Source organism: Pinus tabuliformis, chromosome 9, assembly GCF_031772625.1.
Source record: "Pinus tabuliformis cultivar Carrire ecotype Pingquan chromosome 9, CPIR1, whole genome shotgun sequence".
NCBI classification, from domain to species: domain Eukaryota; kingdom Viridiplantae; phylum Streptophyta; class Pinopsida; order Pinales; family Pinaceae; genus Pinus; species Pinus tabuliformis.
In genome coordinates, this window is record NC_142307.1 from 1451320219 (window position 1) to 1451338081 (window position 17863).

Genomic DNA, 17863 nt, shown 5'->3' on the forward strand with positions numbered 1-17863 from the left:
TTATGTAGTACAGGTAGCCACCAAGAGATGTTACCAACATAGGTCCTCATAGATCAAAATGAATAACTTGTATAATATCACTTGACCTGCTCCTGCTAGAAGGAAAGGGTCCCTTCAACTTCTTTCCACATGCACATCCCAGAAAAACTCCATCATGTTTTGCTTGAACCTCAGGCACCCTAAAAACCATCTTCCTCACCTTGGGTAGGGCTTTATAATGAAGGTGAGTGAACCTTCAGTGCCATAGCTAACATTGATGATTGCTATCATGAACCAAAGCTCAGATTGGTTTCCCATTGACTTTATACAGGCCTTCAATTCTAGATCCCAAGGTGAAGGCATCCCTCAAGCTAGATTCTTATGGCCAAGTAAGAACCTTTCCTCTTATAAAAACAACTCTCATTCCCTTGTCCTCCAATTCAGATATATATACCAAATTCATTTTCAATCCCAGCACATACAAAACATCTTATAGATGTATAGTTTCACAATTATCTAAGTGAAATGAAACAGAACCAAACCCCTTCACCGGATGTGTAGAGTTATCTCCAAGAATAATCTTCAAATTTGTCTCCCTCTCAGACAAGTTTAAGAGGACTTCACAACACCCAGTGAAGTTTCTAGAGGCCCCACTAGCTACAAGCCAGCTATCAAATGAATCTGAATGAGAGGAACTAGATAAAGAAGAAATAAGAAAATATTCAGATTGAGTAGCAGTTGCATTATTTCAATACCTTAAATCTCTTTCAAGAACAGTGACCTTCTCAACGATCAGCAGGAGCATCTCTTCTATCATTGAACATGTTGTTGTTGTAGCCTCGATTGTTGTTGAATGATCTAGGAGCATCATTCTTCTCAGGGCAATCTCAGGCATAGTGACCTCTCTTATGCCAACTTAAGCATTGAATATGTAACAATTCCTTCTCCCTTCTTGATCTTCTATTGGAGTCCATGGATGCTGGTGCAAGCTTTCTTGAGTTAGATTGTCTTCCTTTCCCTTTCCTCTTCTTGTCTTGAGTAGCAAATGTAGAAGGATCCCCTTCTTCATGTTTTTGAATCCTTCATCTAGAAATCATCCTGGTGTCTTCTTGAGTGCACTTTCCAATGAGCTCATCAAATGAAGGGAACCTTTCATTGTTGCTAATAGTTGTGACGAATGTCTCCCAAATTGGAGGAAGACCTTGAAGTTCAATTAGTACAAGCTCTCTATCAGATGTAACTTCTCCACCAGATGCTAGTTGATCCTTGAGTTGGGATATCCTCATGAAATATGAATGCACAATCCCTCCCTCACTCATATTAATATCCTTGAGTTGATTCTTCAAAGAAAGAATGTGACTCAAGTTGTTGACCTCATACATCCCAACCAACTTATCATACATTTCCTTTGACTTCTTCAATTTTGCAATATAAGTAATAAAATGGTCTCTCAAAGAACCAATAATAATTTTCTTAGCCTTGACCTCACTTTTCTTGTATTTGGCTTTGACAGAGGCGGAAGCAAATTTCCGGAGGCTAAGGTACTTTCCCTTCAACGTATTCCAAAACATCATTCTCATCCAAAGTCACATCCAACCTAGTCCTCCATACAACATAGTTAGATGAGTCATTCAGCTTCTCTTCAATCTTGAAGTATGATGTAGACATCTTGGCAAAGTCAAATGATCATCAGTGGCGAATAAGATATCTTCCAAATGAGTGATTGCTCTTTCTCTTGTCTCCTTGGGCTTGTCTTCACCTCAACTCTGATTCCATGTTAATTTCCTAGTGTTTTATGCTTAGCACAATCACTTACAACAATTCTTCTTCAATTAGCAATCACTTTATCCAATAAATTCAATCTTCCAATAACAGTTTGCAATTGTTGATGGAACAATAATCCAAATGCACAATAGAAGACAGCCAAGAACAAGAGAGACACAAGATTTGGTCAAAGACTAGGGAAAAACCCCACAAGGAAGAAAGCCCTTTCCAAATTCTTCTTCTATTAGATTGTCATCAAATGTTCAGCAGAGAGATACATTATTCAAGTTCATCAACAAAGAGTCAAAGGTCAACAGCTAATGCAGGACCAACCTGCAATACCCAGAATCTTTTTCTATCCTACACATCAACATGCATCTCAGCATAAAAAATTTAATACCATGCAAATTCACCCCCTGCCATTATCATTGCGGAAACTATCTTCAACATATGTTTCAGCTCCATAACCCAGTAATCAACCTTTTCATTCATTTAAACACATACTTTAGTTGGCACAATGCACCCATCATCACAGAATACAATAAAACAAAATGCGCCTTAAACTGGAAAATTAATACCCCTCTCCATTTCAGAATGCTGCATCGATTTTCATCACTTCTGCAAAGGCAATTCTTAGTCGGAGGATTCCGCCTCTACAATTGATCATTCTTTTCAGTATTACAATAGATCTGCCTACAGTAAATACAAATATGCTTACCATGAATATCTATGCAAACTCGAGTGCGCCCTCTCCAACGCTCTCACACCTCCATCTCAACTTTCGGTCTGCCCATTTCATATGTACACAGAGTTTGATTAAAGTCAATATCAATTCATTTGACACATCTATCGACTTAACAATAGTGGATTTTGCCAACAAGGCCAGAGTGTTTCCCATTCTCCATCCGGCCTACATAACTCAGGCTTAAAAAAAAACAGGTGTCGGGGCTCACAATTAACGTTTCAACCATATTTTATTTTGATTAAAAGAAAATCAAAGTTCCACAATCTGCTCAGACAATTTACATACCTTCCGTTTCACTAAAAGAGCGCAGACCTCCGTGTTAACCCAATTTCATAGTTCTATTTACAATGTTGCTTCTCAACTCAATTGCATTTCACTTACCATTCCGTCAAATTCAAGGATTTCTTCCATCGACCCTTCTGCTCTACGTTTGTTTTAATAACACGATGACAATCGACCTTTGGAACCACGCCTTTCCTGATGTTGTGGATTGGCTCCACGATTTTAATTATAAACAACTGATTTAACAACGCACCATAATTACTCAGATTTTAATTGCTTGTATCCACTCCTGCAAAACAAAACTCAACGCAACCTTATATCATCCAGCTTACCACTCACTCACTTGCTCATCGACCTCTGTCAGCTATTGATTCCAGACAGCGCTTTTTACATACATTAAAAACCATTCAAGTGGGAATTTAACACGATTTCTATATCATTTGATTTCAACGTTATTCCGTGCCCAAATTGTCACACCAATGCTACAGCTATTGCAGAAATTAATACTCTACTGCTCGCAGAACTATTTCTGAATCGAACCTTGTCCAATTTGAGGTATATTCAGTTCCACACATCAAACAGTTTTCAGCCTTACTGTTTACCCAACGATCCATCAAAATCATAGATTCAATTACATATAAATCAAACACTCATTCACACCAAGATTCAGCGCTCGATTCAAAGTATTCTGTCTTCAACAGTTTTGCATTTAACTCATAAACAATGATTTCACAACACCGAATATTATAAAACGTGCACTCTCAATTTAAAACTCAGTTACAGAAAACCACTCCATAAATGGAACCACACAATTCTGAAAACACACTGTTTTTTTTTTATTAACAAATGCAAATACTTACAGCGCTGGTCTTTGCCGAATATTCAACATTTAGGCCATCTACAAACTGCCCGAAGGCATCCAATCAGAAAACCTCTCAAATCTGAGCTTTCGCTCCTCTCCCCAAACCTCTACAAAGAGTCTCCTTCTTATTACAATGTTCACTATATTTTATCCACTAATTCCTCTAACAATAGATAATGTAATCTCCTATCATTAAAAATCAAACAGAAATCTTCTATTTCGTTGCTTTCAAGCACACCTAGACTAACAACTATTATCTCTACATTTAAATAAGATAATCTCTTATTTATTACAATAACAAACTATTTGAGGAATCCAACCTCCTCAGTAAATCTATTTTTGACCGACAGTTAATGAATTTCACTCTATTTTAGCCACAACATGTGACCATTTCATCACATTGTTGGCTGGGTCTAGATGCTCCTGCATCAACAGCTTTGACTATCCAAACCAACCAATCAATATCCAGTCAAAGATGAGCCAACAAGTCAAATTTGATCCAAATTCAAAGTCTAGAAATCTGCTCAAAGTCAACAACAATAGCAGCAGCAGCAGCCCTAATCAACCAACGGTCAACGGTCAACAGTCCAAATAGTTCGGTTAAAGCATCAAACTCAGCCTTCAAAGATTGATCAAACCAAGTAAAAATTGTCAACAAAACTCCCACATAAATTGGTCAACGTCAACTCGTTGACTTGCGAAAACCCTAGCCAAAATTTTGCAGTCGACCTTGGTCAAACAACCCAAATAATCTCAGTCAATGTGCTAGTCAACTCGGCCTCCCAAACAGTCCAAGAATTCTATCAATTGAAGTCAAAATAACCAAGTCAAAGTCAAGTCAAAGGTTGGTCAAACAAATCCAAAACAAAAGTCAACACAGTTAACCTATTTTTCCTCCAGCCTCGAACCTACAATTTCAGAGCTATATGAATCATACAAGAGAAGATATGAATGTGTGATGATGCTCCAAAGTGATGTGACATGTGGTCTATTTATATGTGGTGGAGACCCACTTTGTCCTTTAGGTCGAACTGTACTTTTTGTGAAAATGTGGTTCCATAATAAAAATAATATTTTTCCATGTCCAAATTAAATCCTTCCAAGGGCTAGAAGGGTCTTCTCCAGATGAGGAAGGCTTCTCAAAGGAGGGAAATTGTCCCTAAGCTGCCAAATTAACATTTCATTCCTTTGATGCTACTGCTGATAGTACCTTATGTTGGAAAATCAAAAAGGCAGAAAGATTTTCTTTTATGTTGATAATTACTTGTGATATTCTTATGTTCTTATTAACTTTCTTGTGTTCTTCTTTTAATTTAGTTCATCAAGCAATTACCAAAACCATAGCACGAAGATCAAAGACACCAGATGTAGGCGGACAGCCAGGGAAAAACCCCTATCTAGGGGAAAACCCAGTCAACAACTCTTCCTTTAGTAGTTTCACGAGATGATCCAAGACTCCTTGACCTAGACACAAACTTCCTTTAATCACCAAGTCAGCCCTTCCCTTCTTTTGCAGATGATAACCTTCCAGCAACAACTTCGATCTAGATGCAGCAACAAATCTTCGACCTAATAGCAGTGGAAACTTCGACCCATTAGCAGCAGCAGGAACTTCGACCCAGTGGCAGCAGCAGAAACTTCGACCCAGTAGCAGCAGCAGAAACTTCGACCTATTGCAATAGCCTAGTGACTTCACACGTGTGAGAGATAGATAGCCCAAAACTTCGATTTGTCTTTCTCTACAATTCTTCTTCCTCTTCTTGCAACTTCACACTTTTCTGCTTCCTTGGCTTGTATATCGAACTTGTGATGCTCCAAATGAATCGAACTACACTATATTTATAGCCTCTTCTGGAGTTCGAATAACCCTGATGTAGGTCGACTTGATCAGGTAAGAGCCGACTTGGTGTGGAGGTGACAAATGACTTATTTTACTCAATAATAATTATTTTTACATGATTCAACAACCCAAGAAGGGTCTCATAAAATGGACAATGACTCTAATGACTCAAGACAAAACCTAGAATTCCTCAATGGAGACTTTGACCTATAACATAATGACCCAAGCATGAAACCCATGCTTTAATAAGTCATAATAATAATAATAATAATAATTGCCTTTTTCTCTATTTTGATAAATACATTAGATTATGACTCAAATACAATTTATGAAGACCGAACCTAGTTACATTCTTCAATACCTTCTGCAAGGCTCTGCCATGACATTTGTCACAAACTCCTTCAAACCATGCTCATTCAACGGGAATTGCATCTTGGACTTCCAAACACCAGAGTTAGATGCTTCATCAAGTTTATCTTGTTATAGATTTGATCTGAAAATATAGGAAAATACAAATATACTCAAGAATAACAAGATCTGAATATAGATAAAAATGCTTCTTTATTGATCAAACCCTTAAGGTAGGGCAACACCATACATTCACTCCTTAAGGAAGGAGAACACTCCACAAGCCATATGTTTATTCATACAATAATCCTTCACATCCCTCAATGGGGAGTCTCTAGCCTCTATATAGGCCTCATACATACAATACCATGGGTCATTACCATGGTTCCCTCAATACCATCTATCTAATACAATGGGCTTATTACATTATTGCTAACTACTTGTGGTTCCTTACATGATACGAGTTAACCACTTTATTTATTACTATGGCCCATCCCATTATTACATTATTCCCTTGGGTACCTCCCTCAGTACCCCATATTATCCCCCCTAGGTATACTACATATCTTGATCCCTGAGCCTTGTTGTGGCCATCTCTACAAAACTCAAATAAACTCGAAACTAGATCTAGAAATCTCCTTCTCCTTCCTGTTGGGCTTTCGCTCTACGATTCGCACTCCTCTATGGAATGTGCAGATCTGCCTCCAGAATTCCTTCTCCGGCTGATATACTGCCTTCAGCTACTCACTGAGACTAATTGCTCTACCATCCAGATGTCGTTCTCTGGGAACTAACACACAAACTTCAACCTCTGCAACTCAAATTCGTTATTCTGGCAAGCTCACACTACCAAATTACTTTTCCTGCTATGGCCCTTTGCTACTGGAAATTATGGATCTCCTCCTAGAAACTGGATTTGGAAACCCTTTGAGAAATTCTAAAAATCTCCTTTCCGTGTGCTTTTCTCTTCCTGCCTTGCGCAAATCTGCAGTTGTGACCTTCATTGCAAAATTTATGTATCGAGATCTGCTCTGCGAATCAACTGATCTGCTCACCGGAACTGCTTCCTATCAACCACACTGCCTGCAAACTTTTCTTTTGAGGCTATTCAAGTTTCCCTCCAAACTGGATCTAGAAATCAAACCCTCTACAATTCGCACCTCGGCTTGGCCTACGCAGATCTGAACCCTGTGCTTTAGATCTCACTTTAAAAATACAAGATCTGCCAACTTTCGCCTCTGAGCCTCTAATCTGATCAATAATGCTCTGAAGCCATGTGAAATTTCCTCAAAATTGCAGCAACTGGAATTTATTCTCCTAATTGATTAGCAATTTAATTGTTTACGGCAATTAACAAATAAATCACACTACAATTCTTTACAAATAAAAAATATGTTGTGGAAGTAAAATCAGAAACTGAGAAATAGATGCACACACATAAAAATTGACACAGTTGTTTGGCACATGAATTAGTTGTTGTTGAAACTTGAAACTTGCACATGAATTAGTTTTTGACTTTCTTTGAATGCTCGCTTAATTGAGTTGAGATGATTTGTTGGTGAAGAAATCCTCTTTTGGTCCATCCTTTGCTTGATTTGACTTGGAGAACTTGTTTGTTCTTTGACCTTTCAACATCTCCACTGACTAAGTCAACTTGGTAAATTTTAAGAAATAGTTGTTTTTGCCCTTTTATTTGTCAATTTGTCCTTAACGTTGCTCGAAGACTTGTCTTTGCTTGACTTGTTGATTTTCCTTGGTCCAAAGATTCCTTTAAGTCAATTGGAGGGCTCTCCTAGCCCCGCACGTGTGGCCAACCCCCTAGAAAAGTAAGCCCCAAGTGTAGATCTCCAACGTCCTTAGTTGCTTGAAAATTTTGGAATTTGGGTTTAGTAGCAAAAAAATTGTAGATGCCAATAGATTGCTTGCCCTATTTGACCAAGGAATGACCTTTAGAATGCCTCTAGAATTCCTATGTGCACCCCAAAAGTAGGACGACCCTCTTCGACTACGCATACCATCTTCTTGGATCACCATTTCTAAAATATTTCAAGGGCATGGGAAGTAGAATTTTCACTACTTCATTTGAGCACTTTGACCAATTACCCCCTTTGAACCTATGCATTGGGATCCACAAATTGCTTTGGGAACCACAAACTATTGGAAAATGTGAGCATGCCTTGTTGAAGAGATGTGACATGATGAACATTGAAGACACCAAGGCCAAGGAATACCATACAGGCTCAATAAGGCATCCAAATGGGGAAAAGGTAGGTGTCATTGAATCAAAGGGATAATGTAGGGGAAAAGTACAATAGGTCATCACCTTTATAGGGCTAGACACTAAGTGGTCCCGTAAATCATGAGTCCTAATGAATCCACTTCCAGGATCCCGCATACCACCCCAAGACATAAAGATGCCCATCAAGACAAGAAATTGATGATGTTAGTAGGGCCATAAAAGCAAGCACCATAGAAATAAATCTAAGAAGATCGTCCACACACCGGGGATCTAGGACACACGCTCACAAATAGATCATCCCAGGGTTCTTTACAGGGCTTTAGGCTTGCATTCTTTGGGCTTACAATGGTGATGCCAAAAAATGAATCTACTCATATGTATCCCTATTGAAAGAGGGGTAACTATACCCTCTCCCACCTCCTTGGACATTTCTGTCAAAGCTAGAACATTTCCTTGAGAGCAAGTGTACCTTTGAGATGGCAAGACGCCACCGAGCTAGCATTGCACCTACTTGATGGATTTTTCCCTACTCTTGAGGATGATTGATGATAATGGTGACATGGACCCCTTTAGAGGAGAATGTACATTGTTTACCATGATGACGTCCTCTATTTGATGCTCTAGATGGCGATGTGGGTGCTCTTGTAGATGAACTTGGGCTTGAGGATGCTTTCCATAATGATATGACACCCCTTTGACAAGGATACATGGCTTTGGGAATAGATGCACTCCTTGGAGCTTTGCATCCGAAATTTCATGGAGAGAGACACATTTTGGATGATGACATCACCCTTGGAGAGCACCCATCTCACACGTGTTAAATGAGGAATAATTTCATGTTATTTCATCGATTTAGCTATCTTCCGGGGGCAGCTAGTGACCTATCCAACTTGTATCATGGAATATTATTATTTTAGGGCTTTTTAGACTAAATTTTGGGGAAATCGACCTAGTAGCATCCATATAAACAAAAGGTCGATTTATTCTTGGATGATTACTGGCAAATCTATGATGATGTGTGCTATGCAAATGTAAGTTATCTTCTTCCATCTTGTTCTTATTGATGAGTTTGGGTTTGCTAAAAATCCTATCAAGGTTTCGTTGATGTTTTATGGCTCTAAAATCTCCTTGTACAAGATTTTCATCAAGTTTCTTTTGAGGTGACCTAGGTTGAGCTCCTTCCCTTTGAATCTCCAAAAATATAGAAGAACACTAAGGTTAAAGAGTTGAGGGGCATGGATTTGTCTCCCTTAATTTCTTTTAATCCACATTTATCTCTCTTGCAAGGACTTTTACTCCTAGACTCCATTAGCCCTAGTTTGGAAAGGGCACTAGTCTCTCTCTCTCTCTCGTGCCAATGCTTTTAAAACCTTAAAAATATTTTTATTTTATTTGTTTTAGGGTAAATTAGGGTTTAGTTACAATAAAATCATTAATTTTCACCGCTATTTTGCTTCAATATTATTGTCCTAGGATTAGGACTTGTTTGCATTTATTCGAAAATGCAAAGATATCATTTTTACATGCATTTTTCAGCTATAATTTAGGGCTGCTGTCTAGGGTTTCTCGTGTTGTTATATGTATTTTTAACACAGAAAAATGTTATAATAAATTCTCTTGCTTACTCTCTATCTAGCCCTAATTTATCATAGATTCCAGTGCTCATTCTTACTGCTGTCATAATTTTCTGATTGCATGTGTTTGGGAACTTATTTAAGCCTCTATTGGTTGACCTAAGCCTCTAGATTGAGCCATAGGAACCCTTTAACTCACATTTTTGGAATTATACCTTAATCCACTCGAAATCCTAATTGTTATATCCTTATTCCTAGTTAAAATCTTGTTGTAGAGCCCTTGGGGGTCATTTAGCTTACGTCAAATTAGTTACTTGATCCCTGAGATCTACTAAGGAAGTCTCCCTTGTTTTGGATTGTGTCCATCACTAAAACGAGGGTAGTTGTTGCTGAGGTGACAGTGGTACCACTCCCATTGTTGTGCTTGATCTAGGTTGCTTAGTGAAGCTTTGCACTAAGGTGTTAGATTTTGCGGTAATAAAGACAACCATGTATTTTCAAAATACTAATCACATATATCAATTAAAAAGTATAATCTGTCTAGGAGGCTGGATAAAATTAGGGTGCAAACTTAAAATCTGAATCACTAGACAGTGCAACTTAAAAAGCTGATTCACTATAGGATACAAATTTCCAAGTGATTAGGATATTAAAAAAATCATTCATCACAAACTTGATGTCAGTATCCAGGTAAAACCACTAAATAATGTTGGTAAAAGTATAAAAAAGCATCTCCAAGAAGTAAAATACATGTGACAGTGTGACCGGATAGCAATGTAGAACATGATATAATAGGAAGCCAAGTTACATCACATCAAAAGTAGGTGTATGGGACTAAAAAGTACATCCAGGAACTCAGTACAATTTGGGAGTGCAAGAGCAACTCCTTGAAAGATGTCAAAATTGGAAGAAGTTCAAAGTCAAATCTAACTGCTAAACAACAAGAAAATATAGAGAATAAAAATCTAATAGAGAAAATAAAAAAAGGTAGAGGTGCATAATAAAATGCATAGGAAATCATATGCAGCTGCTTTTAATCCAAAAGAACAAGATTCCCACATGTAACAATGTACTATTATTGTTATGTTAAAAGGCTCAACTGCATGCTGCAACCTCAGTAACTCACATGATTTTATTTCTCCACGTTGTTTTTGCTCAATGTTTTTTGTTTTCATGAATTTACCTTGTAGATAAAATTTCTTACTACTATAATGTAATATCACATCAAGGCCAGACTTCATTAGGTGGTAAAAGACCATCAGCAGATTAATTCTGGGATAATGACACTAAAGTATAAACTAGAAGACCTGAAAATAATCATAATGAATGCATCTAGAAATCATTGACAAAATCACTGCCTATATCTTTCACTGAATTGACAGCTACCAGAATGCATCTCAAAATTTGAAACGGTATATAATAACAGAATATGTTTTGTTTCATTTTTAATTTTTCTGCATAATTTTTTGTTTCTGTGTTGTTTCACTGTTAGCATAAAATTGGCAATATAATGAAGAGAAGATAACTCTATTAATATGTCAAAAACACGAAGAATATAAGAAATTACCAAGTGCAATCTGCATCTTATCTGTTAGAAAAAGACGAGGCTTTGATACCTTCTGTGCTAGAGCATTCAAAATTGCTTCTACCTTCCTGAAATTTAAAAAAAAAAAAGGACATGAACAAGTTTTTCCAAAGTTTCAGTAAACTAACACCAATGAATATAATTTCTCCCTAACTGCAAACATATTTTTCTATGATATTACTATTAAAGCATTTAGTCGTAAGGAAATAATAGATATAATAAAAATCTTTGCTGACACATTCATCGTAGTCATCCAAATTAGTAAACAGCAGTGCATGACAGCATAAGGAAAAGAACTAAAAGGTCATGTTACCTGCCCATATGCACATGGCAGGGAACAAAGACCCCATTTCCCAATGAACGAAGCAGTTATTAAATTTTTTGAAGATCAGAAGTCCAGCAGGGCATGTCTGCCCCTTCTTCTCTCTCTTCTACTTTATTCTCTCAAATTCCATACCCCCATGGGGAAATTCTAATAAATGGACGCTGGCATGATGAACTTATGTAACAGACTTAGGCAATTTGGGACCTGGTTACTAAGTGACTCCACTCTAGAGTGTTTTTTTCATTTGACTAATTATTTTTGCTTTTTAGCAATAAATAACTAGTCAAATTTTTTCACTCATATACCTCCAAAACTGGAGTGTGGCTAAACAACCGAGCCTTGAGTGTATCCTAATGTCTAAGGTCGATGTATATTACCATGCAAAGTCACATATCCAGAGTCTTACAAAATTTGACTAAGTCTTTCAAATTTTCTATGTAATAATGTAAATAACTTAATAAGTGATACTAGGGAATGTTGGTGGCATGTGGGTGCTCAAAATTCATGCTCAAAGCACCAACATTATCCTAGTACCATAGTTTTAAAACTCTGACTCCAACTCCAACTCGGCCGAGGATCAACTCTGACTCCGACTCCGAAACGGTAATGACTCGGCCGGCTCGATTTCAATCACTCGGTCGTTGTAAAAAATACATTAAATATTTATTTTTTTTATAAAAAAACATAATTTTAAAGATTTTCATTCATGTTTCCAAACACACACCATTATAATATAGATGGAAGACAACATATGATCAAAGTAGGCTCATGAACCAATCCATCATATAAAAATGGTACCCAATGGCAATACATAGTCAATTGTCATACATGATCAAAGACTCAAAACAAAAAACACATAACCAAGGAGGCTAGAAATGGCCTTTACAACAAAAGTAAATTGTGACCAGACTCCAGTACTAGTACTACTGGCTAGTAGCTACTGCCAGAGGAGTCAAGATCATGTCGATCAATCTTTGGACCATCATCAGAGTCAGACAGGGGGCCCCATGGCTCCTCCTCATCATCATCATCTCCAACTGCAACTGTAGAAGTGGTACCACTAGCAGGTTGTGCAACTGCAGCAGATGCAAGCTGAGATAGAGTAGATATGCGGCTGCGCTTCTGTCGTCGCTGAGCAGAGGAAGCACCTACAACTAGAGTCCTTGCTGACTGTGAGACTGAGGTTGGTGGATTGGGATCTGCATTCAACTGAACAGCATGTTCAAGTTCAACTAATGTCTCGATATCTAAATCTAAATCAAGATCCTCATCAGGATCAAACTCTGCTGGACGACTCTCCACTACCCAATCTGATGTTGGATCAATGTCTTCCAACACAATGGGATCTGAATCAGGTCTTTTGTTCAGCAAATGGTTTCGTCTGAGCCAGAGGTTGTATTGGACATAAACTAGATCATTTAACCGTTTTTTATCCAAACGGTTTCTCTTCTTTGTGTGAATCCTCTCAAAGACAGACCAATTGCGCTCACACCCAAATGCACTGCAAGTTTGACTCAAAATACGAATTGCAAACCTTTGCAATTCAGGACAATGGCCACCAAAGGCCTCCCACCATTGTGCTGCAAAAAACATAGGAGTGTAATGAGTTAGCTCAACAAAATTACAAATTATATCTAACTTTCAAATTATAAACGATTTAACAAACTTAAAAAAAAAAAGTAAAACTATTAAAATTTTGAAAATTGAAATTTTTGTTTACCTGGCTCATCTGCTTCTCTTGCAATCTTTGCTAGGTTCTTCCCAAAGGTACCTGATGCATTGCTGAAGGTTGTGACCTGTCGGTGTATCTCCAGTTGATCAGACTCCAATGGGATCATGCGATCAATGCAATCAATCAGTCTATCTCTGACCTCCCCCCTCAAAGCTCCTGACTCCTTAGCTTTATAATGATACCGTGGATTCAAAAAATACCCAGCTACATGTATAGGGCGATGGAGTTGATTGTTTCATCTTTCATCAATGATTGCCCAAATGGGCCCATACTTTGCCACTCTATCATTGTATACCGTCTTTATTTGCTCCTTTGCTTGATCCATAGCCTCATAAATGAAGCCCATAGCCAACCTTTCCCCATCCACCAACCACAACACCTTAACTAGTGGCTCAGCAAGCTTCACAATCTCTGCTGCCTTTCTCCAAAAAGTTTCTTCATAGACTTTCCTTTTCAATTCTTTGCCTTCCAGTTTGTTAGACCAATTGCTTTGATTCCATTCATCACTAGAAAACATCTTTTGCAAGTTTCTATGTTGGGAAAGCATAGATTGCAATGTCAAAAAATGTGTAGCAAATCTAGTGATGGCAGGCCTAATAATATCCTTGCCCCCAGTGTGTTTCCTCATGAGGCTCAAAATCAATGTATGATTGTAGATAAATTTTGTTATGCTTTTGGCATGATCTATAGTGTTTTTGACCCAATCTATTTTTCCAATATCCTCAAGCATGAGGTCTATGCAATGTGCAGCACATGGGGTCCAAAAGATGGTCTTGTGTTTTTCCTCTAACAGTTTACCAGCAAGAACATAGTTAGAGGCATTATCTGTGATGATTTGAACAACATTAACCACCCCCACCTCCTCAACAACCTAATCCAATAGGTTAAACAACAAGTGGCCATCTTTTACCTTATCAGATGCATCAACTGATTTTAAAAACATGGTTCCCTGTGGGCAGACAACAAGAAAGTTTATGATGGTACGGTTTCTTTGATCAGTCCATCCATCTGACATGATGGTACATCCTGTTCTTGCCCATGAGTCCTTGAACTCTTTCAAATACTCATTAATGGATTGAATTTCTTTCTGCAAACGATACCCCCTTAGCTCATGCATAGTAGGGCCTTTGAAGCCTTTTCCAACAGCATGTATGGCATCAAACATAGGCTCATAATATGGTGAACGAGCAGCATTAAAGGGGATATCAGCATCATACCACCATCTAGCTATGTACTCACAAGCAGTCTCCCTCAATTCTTTCTTCCAATGGTCATCTAAAGTGGGCTGCATTTGACTTTTACTAACTTCAGGACCATGTGCATCTGATGGAGAGGAGGGAGTGAAATAACTTTTGATAGTCACATCACCCTTTTTCATTCTATCCTTTCCCTTATCTTGAACAGAACCAAAAGAGGGAGGAACATATTGGAAAGGGTTGGATGTATCAGTTTGAGGGATAGAGGAAGAACCCTCAAAATCATAATGGGGGTTGGTAGCCATCATTTTTTGTATCTCCCTCTTCCTCCCAATTTCAGTCTGTATGTCTCTTTGCCTAGCCTTATCTTCTTTAAGTTTCTCAAAGCTGGCCAACAATTGCTTCCTAATCTCCCCAATTTCTGGTGAGGTACATGGGGTAATTGGCCTCTAATCCCTGCCAAGTGTTGTTTTAACCTATTAATGCCCCCATGACCTTCCTTAATTTTCCTATAGCAAAATTTGCATTACATTTGACTATCAACCATTTCAACATATGCCCAAGCAGGATCTCTCACTCTAGGTGCCATTTTTTGACTAGGAAATGAAAGCAAACAATCTGAAAATGAAAAGAACAAAAAAAAACATTGATTCAATGTTCATTTCTTTGACAAAAACCACTCTCTAGGCTTTCTAGATATGCACCTAAAATTTAATAAGCAAAAACAGATTTATAAAGGTGAAAAAAATACCTCCAAGCACAAACTGCCTCCTCAAGCTTGCTCCAAGAATCAGCTCCTCAATGCTGCTCCAAATGGCTGCCCAAGAAGCTCCTCACTCCAGCTACAATGCTCCCCCAAGACTCCTCACTGCTGCTCCAAAAACAAGCTCAAGAACTGCTCACTAACTCTCAAAGAAGTTCTCACTCAAATGCATGAGATTGTTGTGAGAGAATGAGAGCATTTGAGTGTGTTAAATAGGGTTTGGGAGGGGGAAATGGACCCCAAATAACATTTAGCTAATTCATATAACACCTTGGAGTCCAAACCAATCAGAAAACACCTTAAAAATTCATTAAAATAATGTTAAATCGTTGTTTTACTTGGGTTACGGGCCGTTGTTTGTGACTCGGCCGAGTTGGCCGAGTCATGGCTGACTCGGCCAAACGAGTCGTTTCTTCAACCTAGTCAATCCTGAGGGCAATGAAACGTTTCGAAACGGCCGAATTTTAAAACTATGCCTAGTACCCACTCTAGCGGTCAAAAAAAGGTTATTTACCATGAAAACCCACTTTTTCCAAAGGTGAAGATAAAAAGGCAAGAAAATTGCAACAAAAAAATATATAATTAATAAGTGGGGACATATAAAAGCATGTTCTAAGTCAAAGGCATGTTGTTGCCACCTCACACACACACACACCTAAGTTAGTGAGAAAAGCCCTTAACCCCACAAGGTGTGGTTGGTGGAAAAATCAAGAGATGGGGTTGTCACCTATTCCCAACTCTCTCCGTTTAAGCTCTCTCTTAGGTAAGCTAAGGAGGGTGGTCCCTAAATGAAGAACTAAGTTAAAAGGTGATGTGAAGTTCCTAGGGGATGTCAAGATTAATTTGGATTACTTGAGATTATGAGCAATATGAAACGAAATACACTTGAATAGCCATCAACACATAAATAAAAGATGACCATATAAAACTAGTATCTTCAACATTGCTACAAAATAAATAATGCTTGCTCTAGAAATGAAATGTTTCAAAGTGAACCACAAATAACCCTGTCATTCAAATAGATGTTAGAAAAAAATGATATCACTTGCAAGATTTAAAATTGCTCTCAAAGAAATGCTTTCAAAATATAACCATTCACAATTCTAAAGTATGTAAAGAAGCAATATAAAATAACTTGCAAATGAAACAAACTAAAACTTCACTTGCAAAATGAAAGATATGGTACTTGCCTAATGAGATATTACAAGATAACCAATTCAAGGCATTTTCATCATGACAAGCATATAAATAAATTGAGAGTAAAATAGCTTGAAAAGTAAAGTGAATTAATATGAAATGCACTTAACTAAGGTTAGATGCAATTATCTTGGTTAATTTTAAACTAAATGCCTACTCTATGTGAGAGATCTTCCTCTTGAACTCTTGCCAAAGGGTAAAAATTGGGGTGACTGTAAGAAAAAAGGGCTAAGGACATGATGGTGTCATTAACGATACCCTTCCCCTCAGCCTTACGAGACAGCGTGTGTCTTTGCTCCTACAAGGGGGCAAGCCACCTTCATAACTACAGGGTCACACACTCTTTACCTTACTTCATACTAATTGGAAGAATTTTCCAAGAAAGTTTTTTCCCTATGATATCTATCAACCAAGCTTTTGCTTAGAAGTTAATTGAGTTAAAATGCAAACTATACTAAAATGCCTAAATGTAAATGCAAGTTTTCCCAAAGAGATTTGCAATGCTTCAAAATAGTGGAAATGAGATAATGCTCAAAGTAAATTGTAAATGTAACTTCAATTGGAAAAAAGGAAATTAGCTTGTAAGTGAATTAAAGTGATGCAAGTAAGTTTGCTTTCAAAAAGACGAATTGCCTCAAGTGAATGGAAATGCTCTCAATGATATAACTTGAACAATTGATCTCAAAATTATACAAGGTATAAGAACATAATGTTCATAAGTAAATGAAATTGTATATTGCTCCACGTAAATGCCAATAGACAATAAACTTATGAGATGAAGCCAAGTGTGAATGCTTGCTTGTAAAGTGTGCTTTGAAAATAAATTAGCAAAACCACAAATCAGCATATTGTGAGACAAATTGTAAAGAGAGCAAATGTCACATAATTAAATTAAACTTGGCACGCAAATTGAGATACTTGCATGTAAGAAATGAGTTGTTTTAAAACAAAATATCAACTTGTAATTCAAAACAAAAAATTGAAAGGCAAAGCATCAAATGAAACTTGTACCAAAATTTAATTTAGAAATTGAAATGTGATGGTGAGGTTGTGTTAATTTTAAAATGTGGAAATGGAAAAGTGAAACACAAAGCTACTCCACCCACACAGAATCCTCCTTCCAAATGAGGAGAAAGGATGCCTTGGGTAAACCGAAGCTCCCACAAGAAAAAAAAAAAAAAAAAGTATTTTTACTAAGATATAACAATGGTGTAAAAGCCTCTTAAAGGGCTACCAGAAAGATGAAGGGAATTTATACAAGATGAGAGCTAGAAATGACTAGAATATCTCTCCAAACTATAGCAACCTCAAAAGGCAATGAAGCCTTTCTAAAATCAGAAAATTACAAGCTCCCAAAGGCCCACGGCCTAGCATTCTTAGCAGCTCCTTCGAGTGTCCACGACCTCCTTGGAATAGACCTTGAATGCTTGAG

General features: G+C 37.6%; 1 protein-coding gene across 1 annotated transcript in view; it reads right to left on the reverse strand.

Moving 5' to 3' along the window:
• The window catches only part of LOC149154054 (gamma-secretase subunit APH1-like protein), a 140282-nt gene that overhangs the window by 47078 nt on the left and 75341 nt on the right, over positions 1-17863 (reverse strand). The window contains exon 3 of the mRNA XM_089440562.1: positions 11201-11286. Within this exon, the coding sequence (XP_089296688.1) occupies positions 11201-11286 (86 nt within the window). The remainder of the gene's footprint in view (positions 1-11200; positions 11287-17863) is intronic.